The sequence below is a fragment of the Mus musculus genome, chromosome X (genome assembly GCF_000001635.26).
Source record: "Mus musculus strain C57BL/6J chromosome X, GRCm38.p6 C57BL/6J".
NCBI classification, from domain to species: domain Eukaryota; kingdom Metazoa; phylum Chordata; class Mammalia; order Rodentia; family Muridae; genus Mus; species Mus musculus.
Window position 1 is genome coordinate 10,110,979 of NC_000086.7, and position 12,678 is coordinate 10,123,656.

General features: G+C 44.0%; 1 protein-coding gene and 1 long non-coding RNA gene across 3 annotated transcripts in view; one reads left to right on the forward strand and one right to left on the reverse strand.

Annotated features, from left to right (window-relative positions):
• Srpx (sushi-repeat-containing protein) overlaps positions 1-6,662 on the reverse strand; it is a 79,664-nt gene extending 73,002 nt beyond the window's left edge. For both annotated transcript variants that reach the window (NM_001365087.1, NM_016911.5), the window contains exon 1: positions 6,466-6,662. In NM_001365087.1, coding sequence (NP_001352016.1) covers positions 6,466-6,562 — 97 coding nt within the window. In that variant the 5' untranslated portion in view covers positions 6,563-6,662. The remainder of the gene's footprint in view (positions 1-6,465) is intronic.
• A 56-nt stretch (positions 6,663-6,718) lies between these two features.
• Positions 6,719-9,026, forward strand: Gm33844. The gene is made up of 3 exons (XR_386890.4): positions 6,719-7,163; positions 7,883-7,971; positions 8,629-9,026. It is a non-coding gene; the product is annotated as a predicted gene, 33844 (long non-coding RNA).
• Positions 9,027-12,678: the final 3,652 nt, after the last annotated feature.

Sequence of the window (12,678 nt, forward strand, 5' to 3'; positions counted from 1 at the left end):
GCTTGAATATTCTTGGAAGCCTGTACCAGGCAGGGTTATTCAGCCCAGCCACCCACACAAGGCACAGACCAAGACAAATCATTAGAGAATGCTAGGGTGCAGCTGCATTGAAGATGTGCCCATTAAACACAACTGGAGGGACATTGTGATGGTGGCAGAAAAAAAAACAAATTGTTGGCACATGGGACTAATCACACTACCAGTCCCTATAAGATCATCACAGAAAAACTATTGCAAAAAAAAAAAAAAAAAAAAAAGAAAGCCAAGCAAAAACTCTGCCAATCTAACTTATTGAAAAGGTTTTTAAACAAATATATGTGATGTATAACTCCAAGTTCCTGGGATAATCTGAGTCAGTGGATCCAAACCCATTTATCTTCTTCCTGAAGAGCAATGCACAGAGAGAAACACCCACTATGAGCTAGAATTATGGATGAGTGCATCATTTCTCTAAGGAATGCATCCTCAGGAGCTTTCTGAAGCCAGATTGTTCCATGTGCTCATAAGATCCAGGTGTAATCAATTATTACCTTGGGAACTTGGCTGCATAGCAGTATTGCTAAGAACATTTGGTGCAAGCCTTCGTTTTAAATCTTTATCTGCAAACCTTACCCTCAGAATGTGTAAACTTCCCAGAGTCTAAATCACTTAAAATATTGTCTTAGGGCAATTTGATATCCAAAGGTCTCATCAGCTAAGTATGCCCTGACTTGCTTCCTACCCAATTGGCTCTTTTATTCAGAGGATTGTAAATATTCACTGACATTTTATCTTCCATTCCTTTGTCTCTGGGAAGTAATCTTGGAAATTCTGTTACATGTTACAGAGATATTTGAATTGAATAGTTTGGGTCTTATTCACAACTACTTCAGACAATGAATACCCTGAATATTGACCTAAATACACTCCCTCAGATCTCAGACTTTGTGTTAATCAAGAGCAGGCACAATTTCAATCTATGTTTATTTCTACTTTGTTTGATTTTTTTCTTTATTTATCATTTAGTTTTACTTTGAGGGGGCACTGAATACAGAACTGAAGGCATACAATGTGGTCTAATGTTTTGAGCTACACTTAGCCCATGGTTGCTTTAAAAATGGGGAGAATTGGAAATTCTATAGCTGGTGTTAACTAGAGAGATGACCTCCACCTACTCATTGGTTGAATCAAAGTTCTATCTAGCAATTTTGTCTTCTGTGCTCTTTCTTCCTTCCTTCCTTCCTTCCTTTCTTTCTTTCTTTCTTTCTTTCTTTTTCTTTCTCTCTTTCTCTCCTTCTCTCTTTCTTTTGCTTGTTAAGTCCACAATTTTCTTTTTCTCACACAGTTCAAGAAAAAAGGGAAACCATCTAGTGAATAGTGGATTTGGATTGGGAAAGGGGCTTTTCCTCAGGGGAGGAAATAGTTTCCCAGAATTCTGTTTCTCAGTCCAAAGCATTCTTAGTGAAGCCCAAAGACATTCTAATGCAACCTTGGACCTTTAGCATCACCATCTTGGCAGCAACATCTCTAAGCATCACCCTTCAACATCAGGTCAAGTTCCAGCATGACTCCCTCAGAGTCTATAGAGCCCATCACACATTTACATTACAGTATTGGCCACTGGAGGTAACTATGTCTAGTTCCCCAGGAGACAGGATACTACAGAAAAGAAGAAACTCAGTACTTTACTCACTCCCCTTTGCCAAGCACAGAGCCTCTTCACCATTCATGGCCATTTGATAAAGTAAGTGTCTGGGTAAAGCTCAGATTTCATTAGGGAAGACAGGAACCAATTTTATTTTGGAGCAGAATGTAAATATATCAGGAAAAGAGCAGCCTCTCTTAAAGCAAAAAGCCCACTAAAGCTGTCAGTTTCAAAAGAGTTAAAGATGGAGAGACTGGCTCGAAGATCTCCTTACAAACTAGAACTTGAGAGACAATTATTCGTACTGCTGTTTTGTAAGAGAATCTTCAACCTGAATGTCAATCATAACTTGACAGCTACAAACTCCATGCTATGTTATAACTTGGTAACAGCAAACCTATATTGAAACTCTTTGCTGTCAATTGCTACTTTTAGTTGTGTTCACTGAAAGGGGAATTGTTACAGTACATATATATGTGTTTACTAAGGAGACCATTCAACTGCTTTGGAAGGACATGGAATGAAGTGGCCAACAAAAATAAATCCAAGCTCCAGCTTGTGGCTGCACTCAGTCTCTCATCTTACAGCCCCCAGCAGAGACAGTTATTGCTTAAACAGGGGGTACTCGTGGATTTAAAATGAGCCTCTGTGGCTAGCAAGCCATAGTTCCTATGTATGTAGATTCATGGTGGCACAAGGTCCCATTTACTCATGCACTTCTCTCACAGATTATCAGAGTCTCACTGTAAATTAAGTTCCATAAGCACCAGGTATTCTGCTGAGCATGCGCAGGAATACACATAACGGTAAACATGTACAAACCTAGATTTTTAGGACTCAGAATCTAGAAAAGGAGTGTATGACTTATAGTGCGTGAAATGTGTGACAAAGCCCACAGAACAGCCACAGAGAGCTGTGCTTGTTTAAAGACATGAGGCTTCCCTTTCAGTGATCCAGAAATAATTTCAAGAGCCGGAGTGTAGCTCAGCCACAAAGCATATGTATAGCATGCACAAGGCCATGTGTCCCCTTCCCATAACTGGGAAGGAAGAAAGGGAGGGGTGAGGAAGGGAGGGAGGATCAGGCAGTTGATTTCATCAAAATGTGGATGTTGTTAGATAATGGGGAGAATTTTGAATAGTCAAAGAGCTCAGTGGTTCACTCCCAGATGCAGGCAATGACATCTACAAAGAAGGAAAACATAACTAAACTGCTAAAGGCCATGTAGTGCACATGGACTAGGTTTTAGGAAGCCATGGGTGAAGCACTTGAGAACTGTGCCAGAACAATCTAGTTCCTGAATATAATGGAGAGCCTTCCACATGAGAGTGGACTTGGGGAGTTATTGCTCTAAGTTTTTGAACAGAGAAATACAGGCTACAAATTAGCCCACTTTACAGGCTGGGAAGAGTGCTTAATCAGTAAAGTCCTTGCTCCATGTACAGAAGAATTTGAGTTCAGATCCCCAGCATCCACATGAAAAGCCGGGTGTGGTGGCATACACTTGTAATTCCAGAACTGGATAAAAGGAGACAGGAGGGTTTGTGTGCCTCTCCAGCCAGCTAATTTTGCTCCATTGATAAGCCTCCAATTTAGTGAGAGATCCTGCCTCAGAAGTGAAGGTAGAAAGAAACAAAAGACACCTTAGACCGACTTCTAGCTTATACATGAATACATACATATGCCCACTCATGCACACACACATGCAAGATCACACATATGTACATACCTGCACACACACAAACACACACGCATATACACACACATGCACACTCTTCCACCTAAAAGACGCATATTTGGCAAAAAAAAAACAGACAGACAATGAGTTAGCCTCAGAGACACTAATGCTACAGTCATCATCTAGAAGGGAAGGGACGAACTTTGATTACGGTGCAAGGACTGAGTAGGCAGGAAGGTCTGAAATTGGTGCCTTACTGATAGTGTCTAGCCCTGTATTCAACTCACAAATCTGTGAAATGAGAAGTGGTAACAATTTACTGGCTGGAAGTGTTCTCAACAAAGACAATGTCAGACAAAAATGCCCTTCTCTCTCTAGCAGATCCTCTTTTATATTGCAGAGTAATTTAGTCAGCTGATTATATGTCTTAAGCACAAATAGACATTTCTAGCCAGGTTCTGCTGAGACCTTAATTGTAGAGCCTGAGCCAGGTGCTCCACTCCTCATACTTATCTCCAAATGTGGCACTTCCAAAGCCTGCTTTGACAGCCGTGGTCTGATTTAGCTTTAAGGTTTCCCTAATGAACAAAACCACACCACTTTACCTGTTTTCTCCAATACTAGGAAGATTCACAAAGACTTTGTCCATGACCACAGCATTCATCCTCCACCTTCAGCTTTGTGTGCAGGGGGTAGAGTGAGCTTCCAAAGTCTCAGACATACAGAAGCTTGTGAGAATTCTTTTAAGAATAGAATTCATGAACAAGTCCATTTCTTAAAAGGATCCAAACACAGACATGGGCAACTTTGCCAGGAGCGTTCCATATACTTCCTGCAGGCTTCTGTAGACACACAGTCTTTGATAGGCTGGGAAAAATAAATTAGAAGCCCAGAAAAGCTACATCAAATTCAGGTTTAGAAGAACTCCAGAGAGCTTCTACGGGTGGAAATAGGAAAGATTTGCCATTTCTCTGACAAAGTTGCTCTAAGAGCATAATTAGGATCCTGATGGGGTCCTAAATTCCTAGCTCCCTCTTTGTGAAGTTCCAGATCCAAATCTTCTTAGACAGGCTCTTCCTGGAGATATGATGTTCACATACTATAGGTGCCTCTGAGACAATCTTTAAAACATGTTACTCCACAACTAATAGTGAACCCAGCCGATGCCATATGCCTCCAGATGTACAAGTCTAGAGCATTTTCCCTTCCCAGACTTTTACAATCTCTGGCTCAGACTAAAATTTCCTCTGTTGAATTCAACAGCCCCAGCAGAGCTCAGTTCCCAAGATAATCCATTGATATGTGCCAAGAGAGGACTCCAATTGGAATAGTATTCTGTAGTTTAGAAAGCAAGGGGGTGGGGTATAGGGAAGGACTTGCAGGGCAGAAAACAAAGGGGAAAATGGTATAAATACAATATCAACAAGTAAAATAAATATTTCTTAAAGAAACAGGCTAGAAATAGACTAGAAAAAAATGGGAGTGAGGCCTCCAGGGAAGTGCTCCTGCAAAGCTTCAGGGTACCTGAGTGGAGCCAGAGGGCAGGTGAGGGATCAACAGGAATAGTGGCAAAGAGGAACCTGGTGGCTGCCTGGCTGTCAGGAGGCGGGACCAGCAGGCTAGCCGACTGAGCCAAGAAACTCAAAGGCAAGTCCCAAAACATAAGCTGTAGTAAGTGCCTGAGCTGGCAAATCTAGGATTCTGTGGGTGTCTGAGGCTTGGCAGCTATACTATATAAGGGTAGAGATGGAGAGAAAGGAGCAGGGAGGAGAGAGCAGGAGGGGGGAGGATAGCAAACGAAAAAGGGGAGCCTCCCTAGGACAGGCTCAACCAGAGGTTGAGATTCTTTCATTTAGATCCCCTCTAAGCTCCCTTTAACACAATTATTGCCAAGGGAGTGAGTGGAGACATCAGCCTCATAAAATGACATTTCTCTAGCAACTAAGGTAAAGCCCCCTCTGCACTTTGCCCCTAATTAGTTCCTACGAAACTTCAAACCTGTAAGCATCAGCACAAAACACAAAGAATGCTCCTGTCTTGTAACTCACATGTCATCCATCCATCCATCCATCCATCCATCCATCCACTCATTTGGAACATTCAAAGACCAAAAGCCACCCTACCTACATCTACCCAGCTCCCTTCCTGGGGGTTTCTTCTCAAGCCCCCGATTTAAACTGTTCGTAGTGATGTCTAACACGAAGACCATTATTCACATACTTTACAATGCATGGCCCACCTTTCTAGAAACAGACAACTAAAGGGGCCTGCATAGATTGACTCTTCATTCCAAGGCCACAGGGGTCCATAACAAATAGCCCTGCCCCTCTGACACCTTCTGTAAGCCTGAGATTTCATTGTGAGGATGTTAACTAGATATTTTTAAACAAGCACTTCCAAAGAGAATTTTCCCTGTGCTGTGAAAACCCAGTAAATACCAGGGTCCCCTTAGCTGTTGGAGACCACGCCCTCCAACACAATCCTGTGCCTTTCCTGCTTTCCCTGGTGCTAACCAAGTGCATGCCACATGTCACCACTCTCAGCTGGCACTTCTCCCTTAGAGAAACAAACTTTCTCGGAATCCCAGAGTTTGGCGCAGTTCGGGGGATGGGGTGGGAGCAGGAGGGAGCAGGGAGCAGACTGGACAAGAGGATGCACGAAGGCTCTTCGGCTAGGCTAGTAAAGTCCACAAGAGTTTCGGAGCTCCTCAGCTCCAGAGTGGGGCCAAGATTTGGAGCTTCTACCCAAAATAAACTGTCAGGCCTAGAGCACTGACAGCCATCAAAACCCTGTGAGGGGTTGGGGTGGGGAGCAAAAGAAGCTATGCAGTGTGGTGAGAAAGAAGCAAAAGAGCCCGTGGCCAAACTTTCTCTTCATAGCCTTCTATGCCAAGAGGGTTTGGTTTAAACCTTGGAGCCCTAGGAGCAGAAGGTGCTCAGGCTCCGGCTCCAAGCGCTGCAAGAGAGAACTCAGTTTCTTGTACCTAATCGGGAGCCACACTCCTCTTTCAGACCCGCTTCCTGGGACTGCGAAAGACGAGTTCAGAGTAAACAAAGGGAGACCCCCCCCATCTCCTGCTGTTGCAGGGCAGGGGGTTCGGCAGACACTTCTGAGGTTCCTAGATGACTAACTGGGGAAACACACCCCAATCCCTAGCTCCTACCTGGGAAGCCCTGGCTCGGCAGGACGTGCAGCAGCGCCAGCAACAGCGGCAGTACTTGAGGCAGCAGCAGCTCGGGCCGAAGTCCCGGGCTCCCCATGGTGAGCCGGCGCTTCCCCCGCAGGGCAGGCTGCACAGCTCACTTAAGGGGCTGGAGGAGGCCAAGAGACCGAGGGGCTGTGTAGTGAGACAGAGCCTCTAAAGCCAGGCTGGAAAACTCCTCCTTGGTGGATTCCTTCTTTCCCTCCCTCTAGTCAGGGCCTGCCCTCCTTCCTCCTCCTCCCTGGAACGCAGAGTGGTTCAGGGCTCCCCGCCCCATCATTTGCCCACCCCCTCTTTTTTGTGCCACCCCTTCTTTCTGGAAACCGGGGCCGTTCCCCCTCGGAGGTCTCCAGCTAGAGGCCCTAGAAACCTATTACATCCAAAAGTATCCTTTGCTCCTTTTGCACCCCCTGCCCCCAACACCAAGACACAAACTAGTGACTGCAGAGGTCCTGGGACCTTGGAACGAATCCCTGCGTGCGTGCTGGAGACAGAAGCACTTGTGTGTCACATAGAAAAACAGGCGACCTAGGAGTTGAGATTTCCCACTGAAGCTGGATGCCATGGCCCCATTCACCAGCTTGACACTCAAGACTATGCCCGGAGTTTAAACAGTCAGTCAGGAACTTGATTTGGACAGACCCTGGATTGGAAGCAAGGTACACCAGCGCCAAGGCCCATTCTACAGATTTTGTTGTTGTTGTTTGTTTGTTTGTTTGTTTGTTTGTTTCTCTTTTACCAAAGGCTAGGCCTTATGCATTCCATGCTGTGCTGCAGTGTAGAATGGGATTTAAGGGCCAGGTGATGGGGAACACAAGAGACAGGAAGTTCTCTGCCTACCCACAGCCTCGCAGATTCAGCGGTAGTTCCCAGCAGCCAGATCTATCCATCTCCTGGGTTGTTCTCCACCGTCCTAAGAACAGCAGGACCAGCCCAGAGCCTCCACCCTATGGGTTGGCATGGCTACATTCTGGCATCAGGATAAGGTTTCTAGGCTGCCCCCAGGATGGATCTGGTTTCTTGGAGGTATTTGGGGAAGACAAAATCCAGGCAGTTACCATTGGATTCACAGAGTCCCACGGCTAGACGACTAGACAGGAATCATATCCACTGCAGAGCTAGATCTTTCTCCTTGCCACAGTGGTCCCTTGCGTAGGCCAAGATCATTGAGAGCCAGAAGATTTTTAAGTCATTTATTCAAACAGGCCTTTCCCATTTTTAACTAAACCCCCAAACTTGGGCTACCATATAACCCTTTTCGGCATTTGAGAAAACTTTTTTCTAACTCCTCCAGTTGTGAAATATGGGGAAGGCTGGACCCTTCTGTGGCCTCCCTCAGATTAGACTCTTCAGAGAATAATTGTTGATTTTATCACAGACTGGCCAGGACTCCAAAGGAGCTTCATGAGAAAGGACTAGAAAAGATCACCCTGAGTGAGGTAACCCTGATTCCAAAAGACAAGCACGGTAGGTACTCACTTATAAGTTATATTAACCACAAATAACCATGTTACAATTAGCAGACCCAGAGAAGCTAAGTAACAAGAAGGGCTTAAAGGGGAGTGCATGAATCTCACTGTGAAGGGCAAATAGAATAGACAGGAGAGGAGTCTCGCTGGGGGAGTGGGAACAGGATGGATCAGGTATAGGGAGGACAGAGGGAGAGAATACTGGGAGAGACAACTGGAAATGTGGCAGTGAAGGTGGGTGGGGTTACTCTGGGGAGAGCTAGATTCCTAGTGCAATGGAAACTCCCAGAAATTTATGAGGGTAACCCTAGCGAAGACTCCTAGAAAAGGGGGATATGGACCTGAACCAATCGGCTCCTCTAACCAGGCATTCCAATGGAGGGTTTGGGACACCAATCCAGCCACAAAACCTTTGACTTACAATGTGTCCTGCCTATAAGATGTGCTGGGGTAAAGGTGGCATAGAACATGTGAGGGGGTGGCCAATGACTGGTCCAGCTTGAGACCCATGCTATGAGAGGGAGTCCACTCCTGACACTTCCTAGAGGGCCAAGATCCAGGGGTTTAGAGAGCCCAGAGCACTAGGATAGAATCAACATGACTGACAAAAAAGGCCAATGAAATGATTCCTAATGGTATTCTGCTATACTCATAGACTGGTGCCTAGCACAACTGCCGCCAGAGAGACTTCACCCAGAAAATGATGGAAATAGATGCAGAGACCCACAGCCAAACATTCAGAGGAGCTTGGGGAAGGAGGTGGTAGAGAAGACTGAAGGAGCCACAGGGGTCAAGGGTTCCACAAGAAAGCCTTCAGACTCAACTAATCTGGGCTCATAGGGACTCACAGAGACTGAACCTTCAAGCAGGGAGCCTGAATGAGATTGACCTCGGACCTCTGCACATATGTTACAGCGTGTAGTATGATCTTCCCATGGTATGCCTGACAGTGGGAGGAGAGGTTGTCTCTGACTCTATTACCTCCCCTTGGGATCCTTTCCTCCTACTGGGTTGTTCTTTTGTCTAGCTTTAATAAAAGAGGAGGTGCCTCGTCTTATTATATCCTTGTTATGCCATGACTGGCTGCTATTCATGGGAAGCCTGCCCTTTTCTGAAGAGAAACAAAGGAGGAGTGGCTGGAGAAAGAGAGGGGGATAGTCCTGGAGAAGAGGAGAGAGGAGAAAGAGAGGTTGGGATATAAAAATTAATCAATCAATTAATTAATTAAAATGATTTAATAAAAATTAAAAGATTTAAAAGTAAAAAAGCTATGCAAAGCAATAGGGCATTATTTAGAATAACTGCATTTAAAAACAGATACTGGCCTATACCAATGAAATTAAAATGCTTACGGGTGTGCTATAATGCTGTAGCTGATGTAACGTTCTACTTTTCACTGCTCAGTGGTACTGGTGTTAGGTTCTATACCAATTTCATGACCAGACTTTCTCAAGCTGGATGTTATTGACTTCGGGGGCTGAAGGCTTCTTCCCTGGGGAAAGGCTTCATTGAGCATGAACTATGTTTAGTAGCAGACTCAGCACTTTTACACCAGATACCAGGAGCAATCCTCAATGCCTAGTTTTGACAAATAACAATTGTCTTGAGACATTACTGAATGTTCCACATATCAAAAATTGCTCCCAGTTAAGAACAATTAATACTGGTCCACAAGCAAGGACCCATTTAATCCCAGCACTCAGGAGGCAGAGGTAGGCAGATCTCTATGAGTTTGAGGCCAACCTGATCTATGGAGTAAGCTCCAGGACATCCAAGACTTTACAGAGAAACCCTGTCGCAAAAAAAAAAAAAAAAAAAAAAAGTCACTCAGCTTAGCCAGGTGTGGTGATGCATACCTCCAATTGAAGCAATATTTCAAGTTTGAGACCAGCATGAACTACATAGGGAGACCCTGACTTTCACATTGTTATCCAGACCAAATTGTAATTGGATTTTGATTTGCTGTTGTTGTTGATGTTGATGATGTTGTTGATGATGGTGATGATGTACCTTTGAAGTATCAGGGCAGAAGGAAGGCAAGGAAATGAAGTTAAAAACCCATACCACTCTATCTTGATAGACAACACAATATTAACCAGGTACATAATCTATCAAATAAGTTACAAACTGATGAGCTGATTGAAATGAAAAGGAGTCACTCAGAGATTACCATGGGGACTCTGATCTTAGCCCTGTATTGCTCGCCTGACTTACTATTAGTAAATGAGGACAAGGAAGCCAAGAAAGGAACAAATAATTTCCAAATATCTGCACAGCAGGGATGCTGTACTGACTTGAAACATCAAAACATAAAAGGATAAGTATGCTCTATTTGAGATTTCAAAAATCAACTTGTCTTAGTCAGGGTCTCTATTCCTGCACAAACATCATGACCAAGAAGCAAGCTGGGGAGGAAAGGGTTTATTACACAAACACATCACTAGTAAGCCTCAACCCTTACATTCTTATTCATCCCCAAGATCTAAATAACTTTAAAAGTCCCACAGTCTTTACATATTCTTAAAATTACAATCTCTTTAAAATATCCATCTCTTTTAAAATCCAAAGTCTTTTTACAATTAAAAGTCTCTTAACTGTGGGCTCCACTAAAACAGTTTCTTCCTTCAAGAGGGAAAATATCAGGGCACAGTCACAATCAAAGTAAAAATAAATCTTCAACCGTCCAATGTCTGGGATCCAACTCAGGATCTTCTGGGCTCCTCCAAGGGCTTGGGTCACTTCTCCAGCCATGCCCTTTGTAGCACACGCGTCATCCTCTAGGCTCCAGATGCCTGTACTCCACTGCTGCTGCTGCTCTTGGTGGTCATCTCATGGTCCTGTTATCTCCAAAACACTGCATGACCCTTTCAGTCCTGGACCACCAATTGCAACTGAGGCTGCACCTTCACCAATGGCCTTCCATGGCCTCTCACAGTGCCGAGCCTCAGCTGCTCTGCGTGACCCCTTCAAAACCAGTACCACCTGGGTGACCCTTACATATTACCAAGTCCCGCTGTAGCAGGAGTACAACCTTGGCTATCTCTGGAACACAGCCTCTTTGTGCTTTCAGAAAACACTTCCCAGAAGATGTCACCTCAATGATGCTGGTCTCTTCTTAATCACCACTAATTTCTTAGCTCCAGCTAACCAGCATCAATAGTCCCAGTAATGCAAAGTTTTTGCTTTAGTAGTTCTGGTATCTTGTTAACCACAGCTGATTCTTCCGCCCCAGCTAACCAGAACTACAAAATCTTCACAATCAAAACAGCAATGGCCCTGAAAAGAGTCTTTAATTTTCCCTCTGAAATTTCACAAACCAGACCTCCATCTTGTGCACTGTTGTCAACATTATCTTCCAAGCTCCTACACAACATCTGACAGAGCTCTTAACAACGAATAGATCTTCAAGCCCAAAGTTCCAAAGTCCTTCCATAGTCCTCCCCAAAACATGATCAGGTTATCACAGGAATGCCCCACTCTGCTGGTACCAATTTGTCTTAGTCAGGGTCTCTATTCCTGCACAAACATCATGACCAAGAAGCAAGCTGGGGAGGAAAGGGTTTATTCGGCTTACACTTCCATGCTGCTGTTCATCACCAAAGGAAGTCAGGACAGGAACTCAGGCAGGTCAGAAAGCAGGAGCTGATGCAGAGGCCATGGAGGGATGTTCCTTACTAGCTTGCCTCCCCTGGCTTGCTCAGCCTGCTCTCTTATAGAACCCATGACTACCAGCCCAGAGATGGCACCACCCACAAGGGGCCAAAATTTCCCCCTTGATCACTAATTAAGAAAATGCCTTGCAGCTGGATCTCATGGAGGCATTTCCTCAACTGAAGCCCCTTTCTCTGTGATAACACCAGCTGTGTCAAGTTGACACAAAACTAGCCAGTACACAACCAAACTTGAAAAAAAAATCCAAGGATCTTTAGAAATCAAGTGTTTTTCTCACTCCATCAAGCATATAAAGATGTGTCATATAAAGCATTTAAATAGCAATATGCATAGTAGCAAAAGGTGAGTGGTTTCTGTACATATCAATATTCCTTAATAGGAGAATCATTTTATTAAATATATATATATACATATATATATATGATTAAATACTATGTGGCCTTTAAAATGAATGAACAAAATGCCAATGTAATTATAAGAAATTCATTCAAGATGAATAAAATACACAATGAAATAACAAGGAGCAAAATAATGCTCCTATTAGGCTGACTTTTATGGTCTGGAGAAAGCAGGGTAAGTGTACAGTATGGGGAAGACAGAGTAGAAAGAGTTGCTATTATAAAATCCTTTGTACTGTTGAAATGTTTAGGCATGTGACATGTCTTTTTTTTATTATTGCAAAAAACAAACCATTGAAATGTTTTTGAAAACACACAGCTGACATGACGGTGTGCACTTGAAGTCTCAGCACTCAGGAGGCTGAGGCAAGAGGATTGTGAGTATAATGCCAGCCTGGACTATATATGAACCCTATCAAGGAAGGGGAAAAAGTATCTTCACGGCATACCAGCACCACTATAGCAGAGTTGCTCACAAGAAAATTTCAAGATCCCTTAGAGTTATACAGACATCTGTCCAGTGCTCTGAATAATTTCTTGATTCTAGGCAAAGTGGCAGTGAGAAAGACTCACAGACATCACAGTCTTGCAGTCATGACAGTCATCTGCAGTGCTAGGTGCAGAATTCAACAATG